This window comes from Bubalus bubalis, chromosome 6 (assembly GCF_019923935.1).
Source record: "Bubalus bubalis isolate 160015118507 breed Murrah chromosome 6, NDDB_SH_1, whole genome shotgun sequence".
Lineage (NCBI taxonomy): Eukaryota > Metazoa > Chordata > Mammalia > Artiodactyla > Bovidae > Bubalus > Bubalus bubalis.
The window spans coordinates 25,185,838-25,201,865 of NC_059162.1; the positions used below are offsets into that span (position 1 = coordinate 25,185,838).

Here is a 16,028-nt window from a genome sequence, read left to right on the forward strand (position 1 = left end):
TGGTGATGGACAGGGAGGCCTGGCGTGCTGCAATTCATGGGGTCGCAAAGACTCGGACACGACTGAGCGACTGATCTGATCTGATCTGATCTGTGTATTCTTGCCACCTCTTCTTAATATCTCTGCTTCTGTTAGGTCCATACCATTTCTGTCCTTTATCGAGCCCATCTTTGCATGAAGTGTTCCCTTGGTATCTCTAATTTTCTTGAAGAGATCTCTAGTCTTCCCCATTCTGTTGTTTTCCTCTATTTATTTGCATTGATCACTGAGGAAGGCTTTCTTATCTCTTCTTGCTATTCTTTGGAACTCGGCATTCAGATGCTTATATCTTTCCTTTTCTCCTTTGCTGTTCACTTCTCTTCTTTTCACAGCTATTTGTAAGGCCTCCCCAGACAGCCATTTTGCTTTTTTGCATTTCTTTTCCATGGGGATGGTCTTAATCCCTGTCTCCTGTACAGTGTCACGACCTCCGTCCATAGTTCATCAAGCACTCTATCTATCAGATCTAGGCCCTTAAATCTATTTCTCACTTCCACTGTATAATCATAAGGGATTTGATTTAGGTCATACCTGAATGGTCTAGTGGTTTTCCCTACTTTCTTCAATTTCAGTCTGAATTTGGCAATAAGGAGTTCATGATTTGAGCCACAGTCAGCTCCTGATCTTGTTTTTGTTGATTGTATAGAGCTTCTCCATCTTTGGCTTCAAAGAATATAATCAATCTGATTTTGGTATTGACCATCTGGTGATGTCCACGTGTAGAGTCTTCTCTTGTGTTGTTGGAAGAAGGTGTTTGCTATGATCAGTGCATTTTCTTGTCAAAACTCTATTAGTCTTTGCCCTGCTTCATTCCGTATTCCAAGGCCAAATTTGCCTGTTACTCCCGGTGTTTCTTGACTTCCTACTTTTGCATTCCAGTCCCCTATAATGAACAGGACATCTTTTTTGGGTGTTAGTTCTAAAAGGTCTTGTAGGTCTTCATAGAACCATTCAACTTCAGCTTCTTCAGCATTACTGGTTGGGGCATAGACTTGGTTACCGTGATATTGAATGGTTTGCCTTGGAAACGAACAGAGATCATTCTGTCGTTTTTGAGAATGCAGCCAAGTACTGCATTTCGGACTCTTTTGTTGACCATGATGGCTACTCCATTTTCTTCTATCATAACTTCTTTATCCATTCATCTGTTGATGGACATGTAGGTTGTTTCTATTCCTAGCTGTTGTAAATGTGCTGCAATGAACACGGGGTACATTGCCTTTTTGAATGATGGTTTTCTCAGGGTATATTCCTAGTAGTAGGATTGCTGGCTCATATGATAGTTTTATTTCTAGATATTTTAGAAATCTCCATAATGTTCTCCATAGTGGCTCTATGAATTTACATTCCAGCTGTGCAAGAACGTGCCTTTTCCTCCACATCCTCTCCAGCACTGATTGTTTGTAGAGTTTTTTGATGATGGCCATTCTGACCAGTGTGAGATAATACCTCACTGTAATTTTGATTTGCATTTCTCTAATAATGAGTGACGTTGAGCATTTTTTCTTGTATTTATTGGCCATGGCCTCCAATTTCTGACAGCTGTAGCTGACCATGCAGGGGCTCCTCCTTGAAGCATCCCATAAAATCCCATTAAAAAAAAAAAAATACTGACTGTTCATACAGTCAGTAGCAGTCGTAAGATGCCACTATAGACAAAGCATCTTAGCAATAACCTTATCTTATTCAAGGAATTCTGTAGTCAAAAATGAGACATGAAAGAACTTTGGAATGGAGGTAGTAATATGCCTATCATATTACAGTTACTTTTCTGCTGGAGTGTGTTTTATAGGAGATGAAAACTCCCAGAGGACAATGAGTTGAGAGAAGAGAAATGAGGGTAGAGAAGAAGAAATAGATGGCCAATAGAAAGTGGTACAGTCTTGGAAGTGGGGGAATGAAGTATGATGGGGGGGTGGTGTGGAATGGACGTATGAGAAAATAGACTATGATGAATGATGTCAATCCTTATTAGTCCAAAAAACTAAAATAAAATTTTAAACTGTTACCTGAATTCTAAGTCACATGAGACTAGGGGTAGCATCCACCATATTCTTTATTTCCCAGTCATGAGCATCAGTTCAGTTCAGTTTAGTCGCTCAGTCGTATCCGAGTCTTTGCGACCCCATGAATCACAGCACGCCAGGCCTCCCTATCCATCACCAACTCTCGGAGTTTACCCAGACTCATGTCCATCGAGTGGGTGATGCCATCCAGCCAACTCATCCTCTGTCGTCCCCTTCTCCTCCTGCCCCTAAGCCCTCCCAGCTTCAGCTCCAGTAGCATATTGGGCACTTACTGACCTGGGGAGGTCCTCTTTCAGTATCCTATCATTTTGCCTTTTCATAATGTTCATGGGGTTCTCAAGGTAAGAATACTGAAGTGGTTTGCTATTCCCTTCTCCAGTAAACCAAATTCTGTCAGACCTCTCCACCATGACCCATCCTTCTTGGGTGGCCCACACAGCATAGCTTAGTTTCATTGAGTTAGACAAGGCTGTGGTCCGTGTGATCAGACTGGCTCGTTTTCTGTGAGTATGGTTTCATTCAGTGTGTCTGCCCTCTGATGCCCTCTCCCAACACCTACCATCTTATTGGGTTTCTCTTACCTTGGACAAGGGATAACTCTTCACGGCTGCTCCAGCAAAGCACAGCCACTGCTCCTTACCTTGGACGAGGGGTATCTCCTCATGGCCACCCCTCCTGACCTTAAAAGTGGAGTAGCTCTTCTCGGCCCTCCTGCGCCAGCGCAGCTGCCCCTCCTTGGACATGTGGTAGCTTCTCTCAGCCACTGCCCCTGACCTCGGGCGTGGGGTAGCTCCTCTGGGCCGCTCTTGGGCCTTAGCAGCCTGGTCCTCTCATCACCGCCCCCAACCTCGGGAGTGGAGTAGCTCCTCTCAGCCATGCTTCTGTGCAGTCATGAGCATAAGGCCTGGCAAATAATAGACACTCAACAAAATTTGTTGAATGAATAAGTAGCTAATAAAATATTAGCAGGCTAGAAGGAACTGTATGGTATTGGATTAGAGTGGTAAACATCATTATGAACACGTTTACCTTAATAGAGACATATATGTATTTATAGAAATAATTGTGTATGTGCATATATAGATGTGTTATTTCTTAATTCTTTTTACTGAGACAGCCTAGAAACGAAAGACACTCCAGTAGCAAAGAGCATGCCCAGTGCCCAGTTCTTGGTTTTTAATACATTTCTCCAATAAAAGAACCAGGGATCCTTGGAAATTGGCTGATTCAAAGACTGGGGCAAGAATACACAATAGGAGTCTGAAACATAATGCTAGGAAGTAAGGAAGTGCTCACAGGAAAAAGCAAATAAAACAATGAAGGGATATGTCAAGGGGACCCAGAAGCCAAGTGAAAGAGCTCCCAACAGTCAAAGCAAGGAACAACTGAGTTAACTGACACAATCAAGAAAGTAGTATTGGGTTAGGCACCAAATGATAAAATAAATATTTATGATCCTTTCTGCTATAAATGATTGATTGAATAAATAAATAGAGTAGAAATTTTCTAATACAGAAGACTTTCAAATATTTTCATAGATACTGCCCCCCATAACATAACTCCCCATATTTTAAATGAGGGGCTGTGGCTCCACATGGTAACTTTCTCACAAAGTCTATAGTATGGAAAGTTGGGGGTGGAAACACTTAATAGGGGAAAACTTGAGCCAGGGATCAAGGTTAACATCCTCATGAGAAGCGATGTTGACAGCAAGTACTGTTGATGTGATCCTCATGAATGGTACCTGATGTCTTTAGTCTTTCTCCCCAGTCCCATGACTCCTATCTAAGAAAAACATCAGACAAACCAAAAACTCTGCAAAATATCTTACCACCCCAAATTGTCAACATGATCAAAATCAAGGAAAGATTGAGAAATTGGCAGAGGTTGGAGAAGGCAATGGCACCCCACTCCAGTACTCTTGCCTGGAAAATCCCATGGATGGAGGAGCCTGGTAGGCTGCAGTCCATGGAGTCGCTAAGAGTCGGACATGACTGAGCGACTTCCCTTTCACTTTTCACTTTCATGCATTGGAGAAGGAAATGGCAACCCACTCCAGTGTTCTTGCCTGGAGAGTCCCAGGGATGGGGGAGCCTGGTGGGCTGCCATCTATGGGGTCGCACAGAGTCAGACACGACTGAAGCGTTAGTAAGAACATATCAATATTGATTCATTCCTTGTGACAAATTTAACATGCTAATTCAGGATGTTAACAGCAGGGAAAACTAGGTGTGTACAATGTGCAGTATCTTTGCCAGTTTTCGGTGAATCTAAAACTATTTTAAAATAAAAAGTATATTTGAAAAATAGTAGCTAACATATATTGAGAACACAGTATATGCCATAAACTGTTCTAAAGCAATTATATCTGCTGTTTGAATCTTCATAACAACCCATAATGTAAGCATAATTATCTGCATTTGAAAAAGAAACTAAAACAAAGAAGGATTAAATTATTTGTCACACAGCCAGCAACTGGTAAGCCAGCAAGGACTGGAGCAGGAGAAAGAATTTTGTCCTCTCAGTACAAGAGGATCTCTGGAGGTGCTTCTCGGCACTAAGGTTTGATTCTCTGATTTTTAATAACCTTTTGTTGTAAAGAGGAAGGAGGTTATGGCAAGTCTGAAAGCTAATGTGGAGGAGTTTGAGAAACTATGATAATAAATAGAGTAATAGGATTTCAAACTTCTACCAGAGTGAAGGCAGAGGGAGAAGAGATTATGGGCATACATGTGAGTAACTTAAGCTTTGTAAAAACAATTTCAATAAAATGAGAAATTTACTTAGTGGGATAAATTGGCAATGGTTATTACCCAAATGTATAGTGGAGAAAAATGGCTACACTCTTAAGGATTAAGGCAGCTGGCTCAGGTGGTGGGCATACCATTAGGCAAAAACAATCATAAAAGTTCTAAAATGTGGACGGTTGACAAATTGTTTAACTTGATTGTGAGCAAAAATAGAAGCTTAGAGATTAATAGCCAGCCTAAAGGGGGGAAATAAAATAAGAAACTATGCGCACATAAAGAAGGCACTGCTAAGCACAAAAGAAAAGGTGAAATGTGACAATCAAAGCACAGCAGACAGAAAATGAGGTTTGTTTTGTTTAATATATTAAAGAGTTGAAATATAAGAAAGAGTCAATGAAACCATTGTTTTGGCAGGTGAAGTTAGAAATAGTTGACTCCCCTGAAGGAAATGGTGGAAGAACTGAATAGATTCATTCAGAAATGGAGTGAGGCAGAGGGAACAGCCTCTGATATGACCTTTTAAAGCAGTATTTGTTCTGCTGATTGACTTGTGCATCAGCTGAAATTATTTTGTTTTTGAATGAGTGTTATAGTCATCCTTTTCTTCCTACTATCTGACTTCAAATGTTTTCTTTTTCCTCTTATTCCTTGCTTATATCCATTTGCATCAGCCATAAGGTGGAGCTTTCAGTGGAAGTTTTCTGAGAACACATATTGGAAGGAGACAGAAATGGAGTGCAGGACCTCTTCCTTAATATCAGAGAATATGTCTTCCTTTTATAGACTGACGTCTTCACAGAACATAGTCAAAGTCGATTTCAGTAAGATAGTCTTCTTTCTGTTAAAGTCTTACTAGAAAAAATCTTTTAGTTTCCAAGAAATCCTCTCTAGCTTATTCAAAACCTTAAAAATGCTAGTGTTGTAAATGTCAGTATTTCTTTATACCTCACATAGAAACCAATGCTTATCAATATCAAAAAATGATGTCAAATAAAATGCACACAATAAAAACTGCATATTGATATGATTTTTAATAGAACTCTGCATATAAAACTATAGGAAATGTAACTTTTTAAAATGCACTCTTAAACATTAGTGTATTCAGGTTCTTTAGAGAAACAGAACCATTAAGAGATATATATCCATATATCTGTATCAATAGATAGATATAAAAAATGAGAGATTAACTCATGAGATTTTAGAGGCTGAGAAGTCTCAAAATCTGCTATCTGAAATCTGGAAGCCTAGGAAAGCCAGTGGTATGCAGTTTCAGTCTAAAGCCCAAGGACTGAGAACCAGGAGCACTGGCATTCAAAGGCAGAAGATAGATGTCCCAGTTCAGGCCAAAAGCAAATTTGTCTTTCATCTGCCTTTTGTTCTAATCAGGCCCTCAATCAATTAGATGATGCTCACAGCATTGGCGAAGGCAATCTTCACTTAGTCTAATGACTCAGATGCTAATCTCTCCCAGAAATAGTCTGACAGATACACCCAGAAATAGTATTTGACCAGTTATCCGAGCATCCCTTAGCCTAGCCAAGTTGACACAGGAAATCAACCACCACAATTACTTTGACCAAAGAACAGCAAGAAAAATCATTTACATAGGAGTTGCATTCAAGCTCCTATTTTCTTTTTTATATTAATGTTTAACTGACATACAGGTGTACTACTTAGTGATTTGATATTTGTATATGTTATAAAATGGTCACTATGATAAATCTTGGAGAAGGCAATGGCACCCCACTCTAGTACTCTTGCTTGGAAAATCCCATGGATGGAGGAGCCTGGTGGGCTGCAATCCATGGGGTCGCTAAGAGTCAGACACGACTGAGCAACTTCACTTTCACTTTTCACTTTCATGCATTGGAGAAGGAAATGGCAATCCACTCCAGTGCTCTTGCCTGGAGAATCCCAGGGATGGGGGAGCCTGGTAGGCTGCCGTCTATGGGGTCGCACAGAGTCGGACACGACTGAAGTGACTTAGCACTTAGCACATGATAAATCTAGTAACCATCTGTCCCTAGACAAAATTATTACAGTATTATTGACCATATTCCTTCTGCTGTGTATTACACCACTGTGGCTTATTTATTTTGTATCTAGAGGTTTATATCTCGTAATCACCCCTTCCCCTGTTTCACCCCCTCACCTTCCTCCTCTCTGGCAACCACCTGTTTGTTCTCTGTATGCATGAGTGTGTTTTTGTTTTGTTTTATTTGTTTTATTTTTGTAGACTCCACAAATAAGTGAGATCATAAGGTATTTATCTTTCTCTGGTTTATTTCACTTAGCATAATACCCTCTAGATCCATCCATATTGTTGCAAATGGCAAGGTTTCATTTTTTTACATTTGAGTAATATTCCTTTGTATCTATCCTTTTCTTTATCCATTCATCTACCAATGTACTTTTCCAAAGACTTTAAGGTAAAACAGCTAACCATAACTGACCTTGTTGTTCCTACATCCAGCAAGCATTTTTCAGACTTTTTTGCCTGTCTTCTCAGTAGCATTCAGAACCACTGGCCACTCTCTCCTTCTGGAAATACCCCCACCTTTCGGCTTCAGTGACAGGAACTCTACTGGGATTTCCTCTTCCCTCTCGGACCATCGGACCATATTTCCACCCCCAGGCCTGTCCTCTTCCTCTTAGCCATTGACTGTTGGACTCCCAAAGCTCAGTCAGCTCTAGGCCTAGCTCCACTGCTCGCTGCGTGGTCTGTCCAGGCAGATTCCACCCAGGCTTCACTGCTATGTATGAGTAGATGACTCACCCATATCTACCCCTGCTCTGGGCACCAGGCCCACCAGTTGCCTATTTGACATGTTTGGATGTCTCAGGTGAGTACAAACTGAATTTATCTAAAAACCAAAGTCCTAATTTCCTCATTAGCCCACTCCTAGACTCTTCTTTTTCTGGTATTCCCTATCCTTATAAACAACAACACCAATCAACCAGTGAAATAAAATTATATTTAATCAGAGAAATTCATACTTTTTCAGATAGATGGATATAGTATAAAATACTACCTTCCTGATGCTGGGAAAGATTAAAGGCAAAGTGAGAAGGGGCGACAGAGGAAGGGATGGTTAGATAGCATCACCAACTCAATGGACATGAGTTTGAGCGAACTCCGGGAGATAGTGAAAGACAAGAGACTCTGGCGTGCTACAGTCCATGGGATCGCAAAGTCAGACATGACTTAGCAACTGAACAATGACAACATAAAATACCACATTTGGAGGGCGTAAGAAACCTAAGAAAGCATACTAAAAGATATTGAATAAATAAATGATATATATGAATTTGAAATTTAATAGGAAAGGAAGCAGCTGCATTCTACTGAACAATACCCCCTTCCTTCATTAAATGGACTTATCCTATGATAGTCTTAATTTGGGTTCATTTGACAGCAGAATGTTACACAAAAGTTGGAAGCCAGAAAAAGCAAAATTTTAATTCATGGAAATAAGGATTGGCATCTATAAAATAGAAAAAGGCAACTCTGCATAGTTGCATTTAAGATGTACAAGATCATAGTCAGAGACAAACTTCCTTGGACATCGTTCAGACATCTTCCTAGTGGTACCCTGCATTTTTTAGGAAGGTTGAAAGTCAGAGAGTGTCAGGCTGGAAAAGAGAAGTTGAGGAAGGAGAGATAACAAAGGTAGCAGACTCTTTTCCTGTGTGTGTGGTAGATGCTCCATTGTGTCTGACTCTGCAACCCTGTGGACTGTAGCCTGCCAGGCTCCTCTGTCCATGGGATTCTCCAGGCAAGAATACTGGAGTGAGTTGCCATTCCCTTCTCCAGGGGATCTTCCTGACCCAGGGATCGAACCTCAGTCTGCTGCATTGCAGGCAGATTCTTTACCATCTGATACGCCAGGGAAGCCCACTGTTTGTCTACACTACCATATATAATACTCACAGCTCCTCATAACCTTATGACCAATCATCTTTTTCCCCAAAAGATTACTCATTGATCAGCATAATACACTTCAATGTAGGTTCCCTTCAACCATAAATTCTGAACTTTGTACACATTTTTTAAAAGTTTTAACATAGCGCAAATGTATGAGTAACAGATATCTGATAAAACATTAAGAAATCAAACATTTAGATAAGCATTTAAAGAAATGACTTGCCATGAGTTATGGGTTTTGAAATCGTCCCCAAAGGATTTACCGCAAATCCCTTCACTGAAGACATTTAAAATTAGATTCAAAGAAAAACTTGAGTGAGAGAATATTCAAGTGAAAACTCCCACACTAACAAATATGAAACAGATGAATTTTTAGCTTTTTCTATTTTTAATATATACAACTGTTATTTATCTGATTCATTAAAAAGTAGATTGATATTCTCAACTCTTGGCCACAAATTACATAAAATAACATAAAAATTAAATCAAAAGCACTTCATTATGGTTCCAAAGGCGTGCAGTTATATGACAAGACATTCAAGGCCAAAATTGTAAACTTCGAATATTGCTTTTATCACTGACAGAAACAGGGTTACTAGGGAAGTTCTTCTTTAGAAAATGATCTACTCCCAGGCTCCCCACAATTCACTAGGGATTAGGAACTGCAAGCCTGCAGCTGATTTTAATTGCCATGATGATGCATAAGGAGAGATGTGATATCTGGAATAACTGGCTTCTAAACAATGAGGGGCTTTAAAGATTAAAGTCAACACTTTAAATTGCACTCAGGATGGAATAGGAAGCTAATGCTGACCATTGAATGCAGGTGTAATATTCTCCATATGTTTTGGACCTTGTCACTGAAAGAGATCAAGCCCTCTGCATCACACACAATAAAAACTCCAGGACAATGCGTTATAACATGCTATCTGGAAGGTTAGCAACACAAAGATCATGATGGTAAATAGCACAACCAGATAGTGAAAAGTGTTCTTAGATGTAGGATGCCAGTCTGAGAAACCAGAGGTCATCTGTGAGGCCTTCTGAGCCGAAATCAAGCAAGTTGCTGCATCTACATGTACTTTGAATACCTGCAGTCTTGGCCTACAGGTGAATCTGTCCATAGCTTCTGATGCTACCTGGTAACCATGGAAAGACTGGACACATCAATATCTGGCTAGCCCCTTTCACATATGAAAGGGTCAGATATCAGACCCTTTCATGCCTTAGACTTTACACCTGAATTCATTGAAATTATTGTAAGAGCAAATCATAAAACGTGAAAAAAATAATTTTTTGTAACCATAGTATCCTAAAGAAACTGCAACCCTTAAAGGAGACAGTCCTTGGTGAGCTAAATAATATTAAATGCAAAATCTTACTGGAAAAACTAAAACAAACCAGGAGTGACTCTGTTAATGTGAAAGAAAATTCTCTGAATAGTATAGTTTTGTTTTAGCCACTGACATATGGGAAAATTTATGTAGTAAAGTATATGCTTATAAAGTTTCAACTTATATTTAGTGGGGGAAACAATTTATTATACCAAAAGAGCATAAATGTATGACAGATGGTAATGCTTTTTTTCTTTTTCTCTATTCTTGGCAAGGTACACTTTTAGCTGAAAGGCTTTTGCTTCTTAAAACTATGAACATTGTCATTCACACCTATTTTCTGAAATTAAACAGACCAATTCAAAGATGAAACTCCCTATAAATTTGGTTACTATATAATGTCTTCCCCTTTTGTATCATAAATTATCTAGCGTACCACTTTCTCTAGAATAATGAAATAAGCCAAAACTAGGGGAAAATATTATGTAATAAAAATCTTTATTTTTAATTCTGTAAATCAATTTTGGAAAACCTATATTTAAATTTATTCTGGTAGGACCTTTCAAACGGAACTACTAAAAATTATATTGCAAGTGGATTCTTCCTTCTTAAAATCTTAATTTTTGAATTTTAAAATGTTCAGTTCTTTTAAAAAAAATCACTTGCTAAATTACAATTAGTGTGTTTAAATGTCTAGCAATGGATCTTGTTGATTCATCTTCTGAAAAATGGGCAAATATTCTCCTAAGTATATGTGACATGGGCAGACTAGTCTGTTGTATCACTTTAATATGCAGACTATTTTAAAGTAAGAAATGCATTTACTTGGTGAATAGGTGAAAGAATGTGCTGTATGAGCAGGTGGAAGTACAGGCAAAGGATGAGCTCTCCTTGGTAATACTAAATGAAGTCTCTTGAACAGCAGGAATCAGATCTTTGTGCTGTTCATAGTAGCCAGATTGCACCCTGCCTACTTGAAAGTAACAAGGCTGTTTTCTCATGCCATTTTGAAGGCTGACTACTGTTAGATTTACTAAAAGCTGATTCTCAAATGAAAACTATTAAAAATACTGGAATAGTTACAGTAACTTTAGTTGCTATAGCAAACCCCAACATTTCAGCAGCTTAAGAAAATAAAAGCCTATTTCTCATTCACTTAATCATATACTTAATATTCTCAAGCAAATACCTTTGGTGGAGAAATCAAGGCAAAACTGAGGAAAAAGGGGCCCTTTGCATCACAGCAATCATTCAGAGATTCAAGGATTTCTGTGTCACCCCAATAAACAGGCAAATATGGGAAGAGAACAAACAATTCTTGGAAGATGTAACTTACAACTTTAAATTGTAAGACAAAGCTAGTGACATTTTCTCTGTGATTATAAAATAACACTTAATTTTACTCTTTTCTCCCTATTTCATTTTTCTCCATTGTTTTTCTTTCTTATCTGCAGTCTGTTTTATTAATCATCTGCTAGTGATTTGGCTGAACTGATTGTATGTAATATGTTTTATTTGAAATATGCATTCACATTCAAGAAGAAAGAAAATTGGTAACATGGTATGACATATATAAACATCTAGTCAATTTTTTCTTATAAAACATAACTGGAAGGGCAACAAGCTTTTTTACTGCTTTTCTAGTAGAGACACAGGACTTTTTTTCCCAAACAATAAAAACCTATAGGAAAAATTATGATCAAAATTCAGAATGATATAATCAGTTATTTTTTTTTATTTATAACAATGTTTATATATTCAATATAAAGCTTGAATCTTTATATTCAAGCCATAATCCAGAGACAGTTTTCATCTTATATAGAAAATTTTAGTGAAGAATCAAATTTTGGAGAAAATTCTATGATAATGAGTCAATGGTGGCCTGGGTGGTTGCTCTGGAGACCCTCAGGAAAATCCCTTTCTGGCATGATACGTCTTGCATCACTATGCATCAGATATTTTATCCTTAATGCAAGAAGAAAGGGATTCAGGTTGTGATATGTGATTGCATGGATCTACTCTCCCAAAAGATAAACCATTCATATTTCAACAAGAAAATAAAAGTGGAATTTTTTTTGTAAATTTCCTGTGAAAAGACTTTCTATAAATTGTACTTTCTCTTTAATATCTGTTGTAAAGAAGTGGGGTAGGAGGAGAAACTTTCCTTTCATTGATCCAAATTATGAACAATAGTTGAAAAGAAGCATCATCTTTAAACCTCAGATGAAGTAAGACAGTAATAAATAGGTATCATTATCCCATTCAAACACAATTTCTTCCTCAAAAAAAGCAATAAAAAGTGTCAGAACACTTTCTTGCAATGAAGGATCATCTGCAGGTTGTGCTGAATGAAGTTAAGCTTCAAGTCACATGCATCACCTTAGCTACCCTGGCCCACTGGGATAATTGAAACACCTCACCTCCAGGCCAAGTGCAGGGCTGGGAGGAATGGGTAAGCACTGGTCACACTGCATTATATAGTGAAAAAGACTGAAGACTAAAGAGAGAGCAAAATACCTTTGGCTGAACTCTGCCCCTGGTTGTCCTCAAAGTTGTCCCATTGTAATAAAAATTAAATAAAAATAAGTCTAGCCCTAAAAGAGAGACATCTCTCATTTTAGCAGGCCTAAAACAGTGGTAATAGTAGTGTAGAATTTAAGCACACTGGAATTGGGATTCATATAATCCTGGATTTTAATTCTAGTGCCATCAGTGATACACTGTGAGACTTGGAGCAAGATTGTTTTTAAGTAAATAATGTAACAATGTACAGCATACAACCAGTGCTCAAGAAACAAGAGTTGTTGTTACATTATTATGACAACTTTCATTATTACTTTGGGAACTCTGATCAGGATACTTTAGATATTGGTGCTATGTGAGGGAAAGAGGGAAACGACTACTTAGTGGAGCACAGTGTAAAAGAACTTGGGCTAATCAGGAAGAGAAAACAGTTTATAGACACTCTTCCTGACTACAGTTATATCAAGGATCCTGTGCAAGAGTAATTGGACCTGTTTTAGTAAGGCCTTGGGAGGCAGAACCTAGACCAAAGCAGGGGATGGAGGTGGGAGACAAATTTGGCTTTATATAGAGAAGCATCTTGGGCAGATTAGAGAGGAAGAGAAAACAGCATGGGCTGTCCTCTGAGTGGAGTCAGTTCTTCATTCTGAGTTTCCCAAGGTGGAAGAAATCTTGGTAAAGAAGTCGTGGACTGGATTCTAGGGATTCTGAATTTCTCGACAATTCCTCGGACCAGAGAAGGCTCTAAAGAAGCAGCAGAGGGTGGGAGTAAAAGAAAGTAGCTTGACCAGCTCGAGGCTAGTTGTATCCTTTCCTCCTCCACTTGCACATTTCTACGACTGGGAATTTCTGCTTTAACCTTGGGGACTGGAGTCCCGCCCACAAGTTGCCGGTAACCGTGGCGACGGAAGCGGTTGCCCTTAGCCTTTAGAACAGGTTTAGCAGAGGGCAGCCAATCCCTTCAGGAACTGGGCGTGGCTTCGGTTACTGTGGCAGCGGGGACGCTTAGTCAGGGCCTGAGGCCAGTTTAGAGGCTAACGCTCCTCCCGTTCTTTGCATGGCACCCAAGAAAGAGAAAGGCGGGACAACCACCACTGGCTCTAAGATATGGGAACCCTCGCTCATAGCTGCACAATTCAACCAGGTATGCCCGGAAACCCGTAAATCCTCTCTGACCATCCCCTTCCCCGACTCCAGTGCTGAAAGCCCGAGCCAGACTCCAGGCGACGCCGCCAGGCTGGCCTTCTCTTCTAGACATCACCGCTGCCTCCTCGGAAAATTGTACTTGGTACCGCTCTCCCAGGACTGATGGTTTTGTTCACAAAAATCCTAGGGTCCCACCCGCAGGGAGCATTGAGGGAAGAGAAAAGGGGACTCGGATTTCTAGAGGCGATGAAAGTGAGTGGTGGGGGAAGAGTAGAGGCCCTGACATCTCACCATCCTTTTCAGTGAAGGCATCCAGAAGGTACTCCACAAATGTACTGGAGTTGTCTTTATGAACTACTCACTTTCTCGTGATTTCTCCTGAGGAAAAAATCCTGCTGAATCATTTGTAGCCTGGCACATAGTAAGGCTTCAATAAGACCTGTATGAAAACAGACATGGAGTATCAATGCATTTGGTATCAGTGTATTTAATACAAAGGAGCCTTCTACAGATAGGAAAGGATGACTTTCTTATGCAATGCCCTAATACCACAGTATCAAACGTTTTGATGTATTTTGAAGGTAGTCTAGGAGATCAGAGTAGTGAGGGATTGACTGCTAGACTCATCCATAGGATGACACAAAGGCAATCTATAACCCACCTGCCATCCATCACTGACCAGTTCTCCACTCTACTCATACCCACCACCTCCAGTGAGTTGGGCAGCCCAGTACCTCCTGTCATCTGCTGCCAGAAATTCACTTCAACACTAAGTTGTTTCTAAGTCAAAGATAACATTTGCAAGGAGGAATTCTGGGAATTCCGGGCTGCTATTCCAAAAACACCTTAAAAAACTGGAAAAAAAATTTTTTTCATTTTCTATGCATATCTATTGCACTACAGAGTGAGTACTTAAAGGAAAAATACATCTGAAGTTTCATGATGTTCTCATGAGAGATTTCTATTTGTCCTTGTTTTCCACTATTATTGTTTTCCCCTGTGAACAGTGATCCTGTCTGATATGAAATTCCACCAGATGAAGAATTTTGTGAAAGTAATTGAGATATTGCCGATTCTGACATGATGTCATGGAAACTGGAGTTATTTCTATAACCTTAGGAATGAAGGATGTCAACTCAGTAATTCCCAGTTACGTTCTCAAATTCTCAAAGATGTTTTTTAAAATACTCTGTAAAAGCACCCTCTCTTTTGCTTTTATAATTCAGTACTAGCCAAAATAATTTTTTCTCCATTTTCTTTGAAATTGTGTAGGCCAAGTTTGGGCTTGGAGAGAACATTTCTGCTTGAATTATAAACTGCTGAACAACAGAGTTTGATGGAGCTGCTGACATTGCATTAAGCTTTAGTGTTGCAAATATGAAGCTATAATTTTCCTAGTTGAATGGAAAACCTAAACGCACTATTTTCCCTTATGATTTGAAAACCTGAAATAATATTCAGCTTTCTTGTTCCTGCCTAAACAATATAATTTCAATAAATCTTATATGTAATAGAAATAATTTGAATGCAAAGAAATATGTAACTTTAACTACAACAAGTAAACTTTTTCAGTTTGTTGAAATACAGGTTTTTTATTGCAGAGGGAAGGCAACTACCCTCCACCTCCTCTCATATTTTTTTCTCAGCTTGGTTTCATGTCTGATCCCAGAGGAAAATTCCCAAATTAAGCCTGAAGTCCAGTGCCCAGAGGCATGCCCTAACCACAATGTAGTAGACTGAATTTGGGTTAAAGATGACTATAGATGTGTGAATTCCTTATTCATAGGGCTTAACAAAGTTCTTTGTACATATTGGTTGTGCAAAAAATGTTACTGCTTTAGTTTCCAGGGTTTCCTTCCATGGAGTTCTACCTCTGTGCAAACTGTGCTCCATTATATATGGTTGAGTATGTGTGTGCGACTCTGTGATTGTGTGTGTTCATTGGGGGCCAGGGAGAGGGAAGTTTTCCTCTCAGTCTTCCATAAGCCAGTTTTTAGAATTAACTGATTAAATAGTCCTAATCAATAGCAAGTTTGAAGTCCTGTTTGCATTGAGCTGCCCTAGAGTTTACAGAGAATAAATAGGTTCACAACTTGGTTTTAGTAAATTTACTTTGGATCGGTATTTTGGGCTGTCTCTTGGAGGCTAGAATAATCATCAAATTTTCAGTACATTTTAGTTGGCTCCAAAACACAAAGTGATAGCAAATAATACAAGACAGTCTATTTCTAAGGATTAGATGATTATATTGAGTCTAGAGGTTAGGAAGATCAAAGGGGGCTAA

The 16,028-nt window shown here is 39.1% G+C and overlaps 1 protein-coding gene across 1 annotated transcript in view; it reads left to right on the forward strand.

Annotated features, from left to right (window-relative positions):
- Positions 1–13,615: 13,615 nt before the first annotated feature.
- The window catches only part of SPAG17 (sperm associated antigen 17), a 250,107-nt gene continuing 247,694 nt past the window's right edge, over positions 13,616–16,028 (forward strand). The window contains exon 1 of the mRNA XM_025288015.3: positions 13,616–13,742. Coding sequence (XP_025143800.3) covers positions 13,656–13,742 — 87 coding nt within the window. The 5' untranslated portion in view covers positions 13,616–13,655. The remainder of the gene's footprint in view (positions 13,743–16,028) is intronic.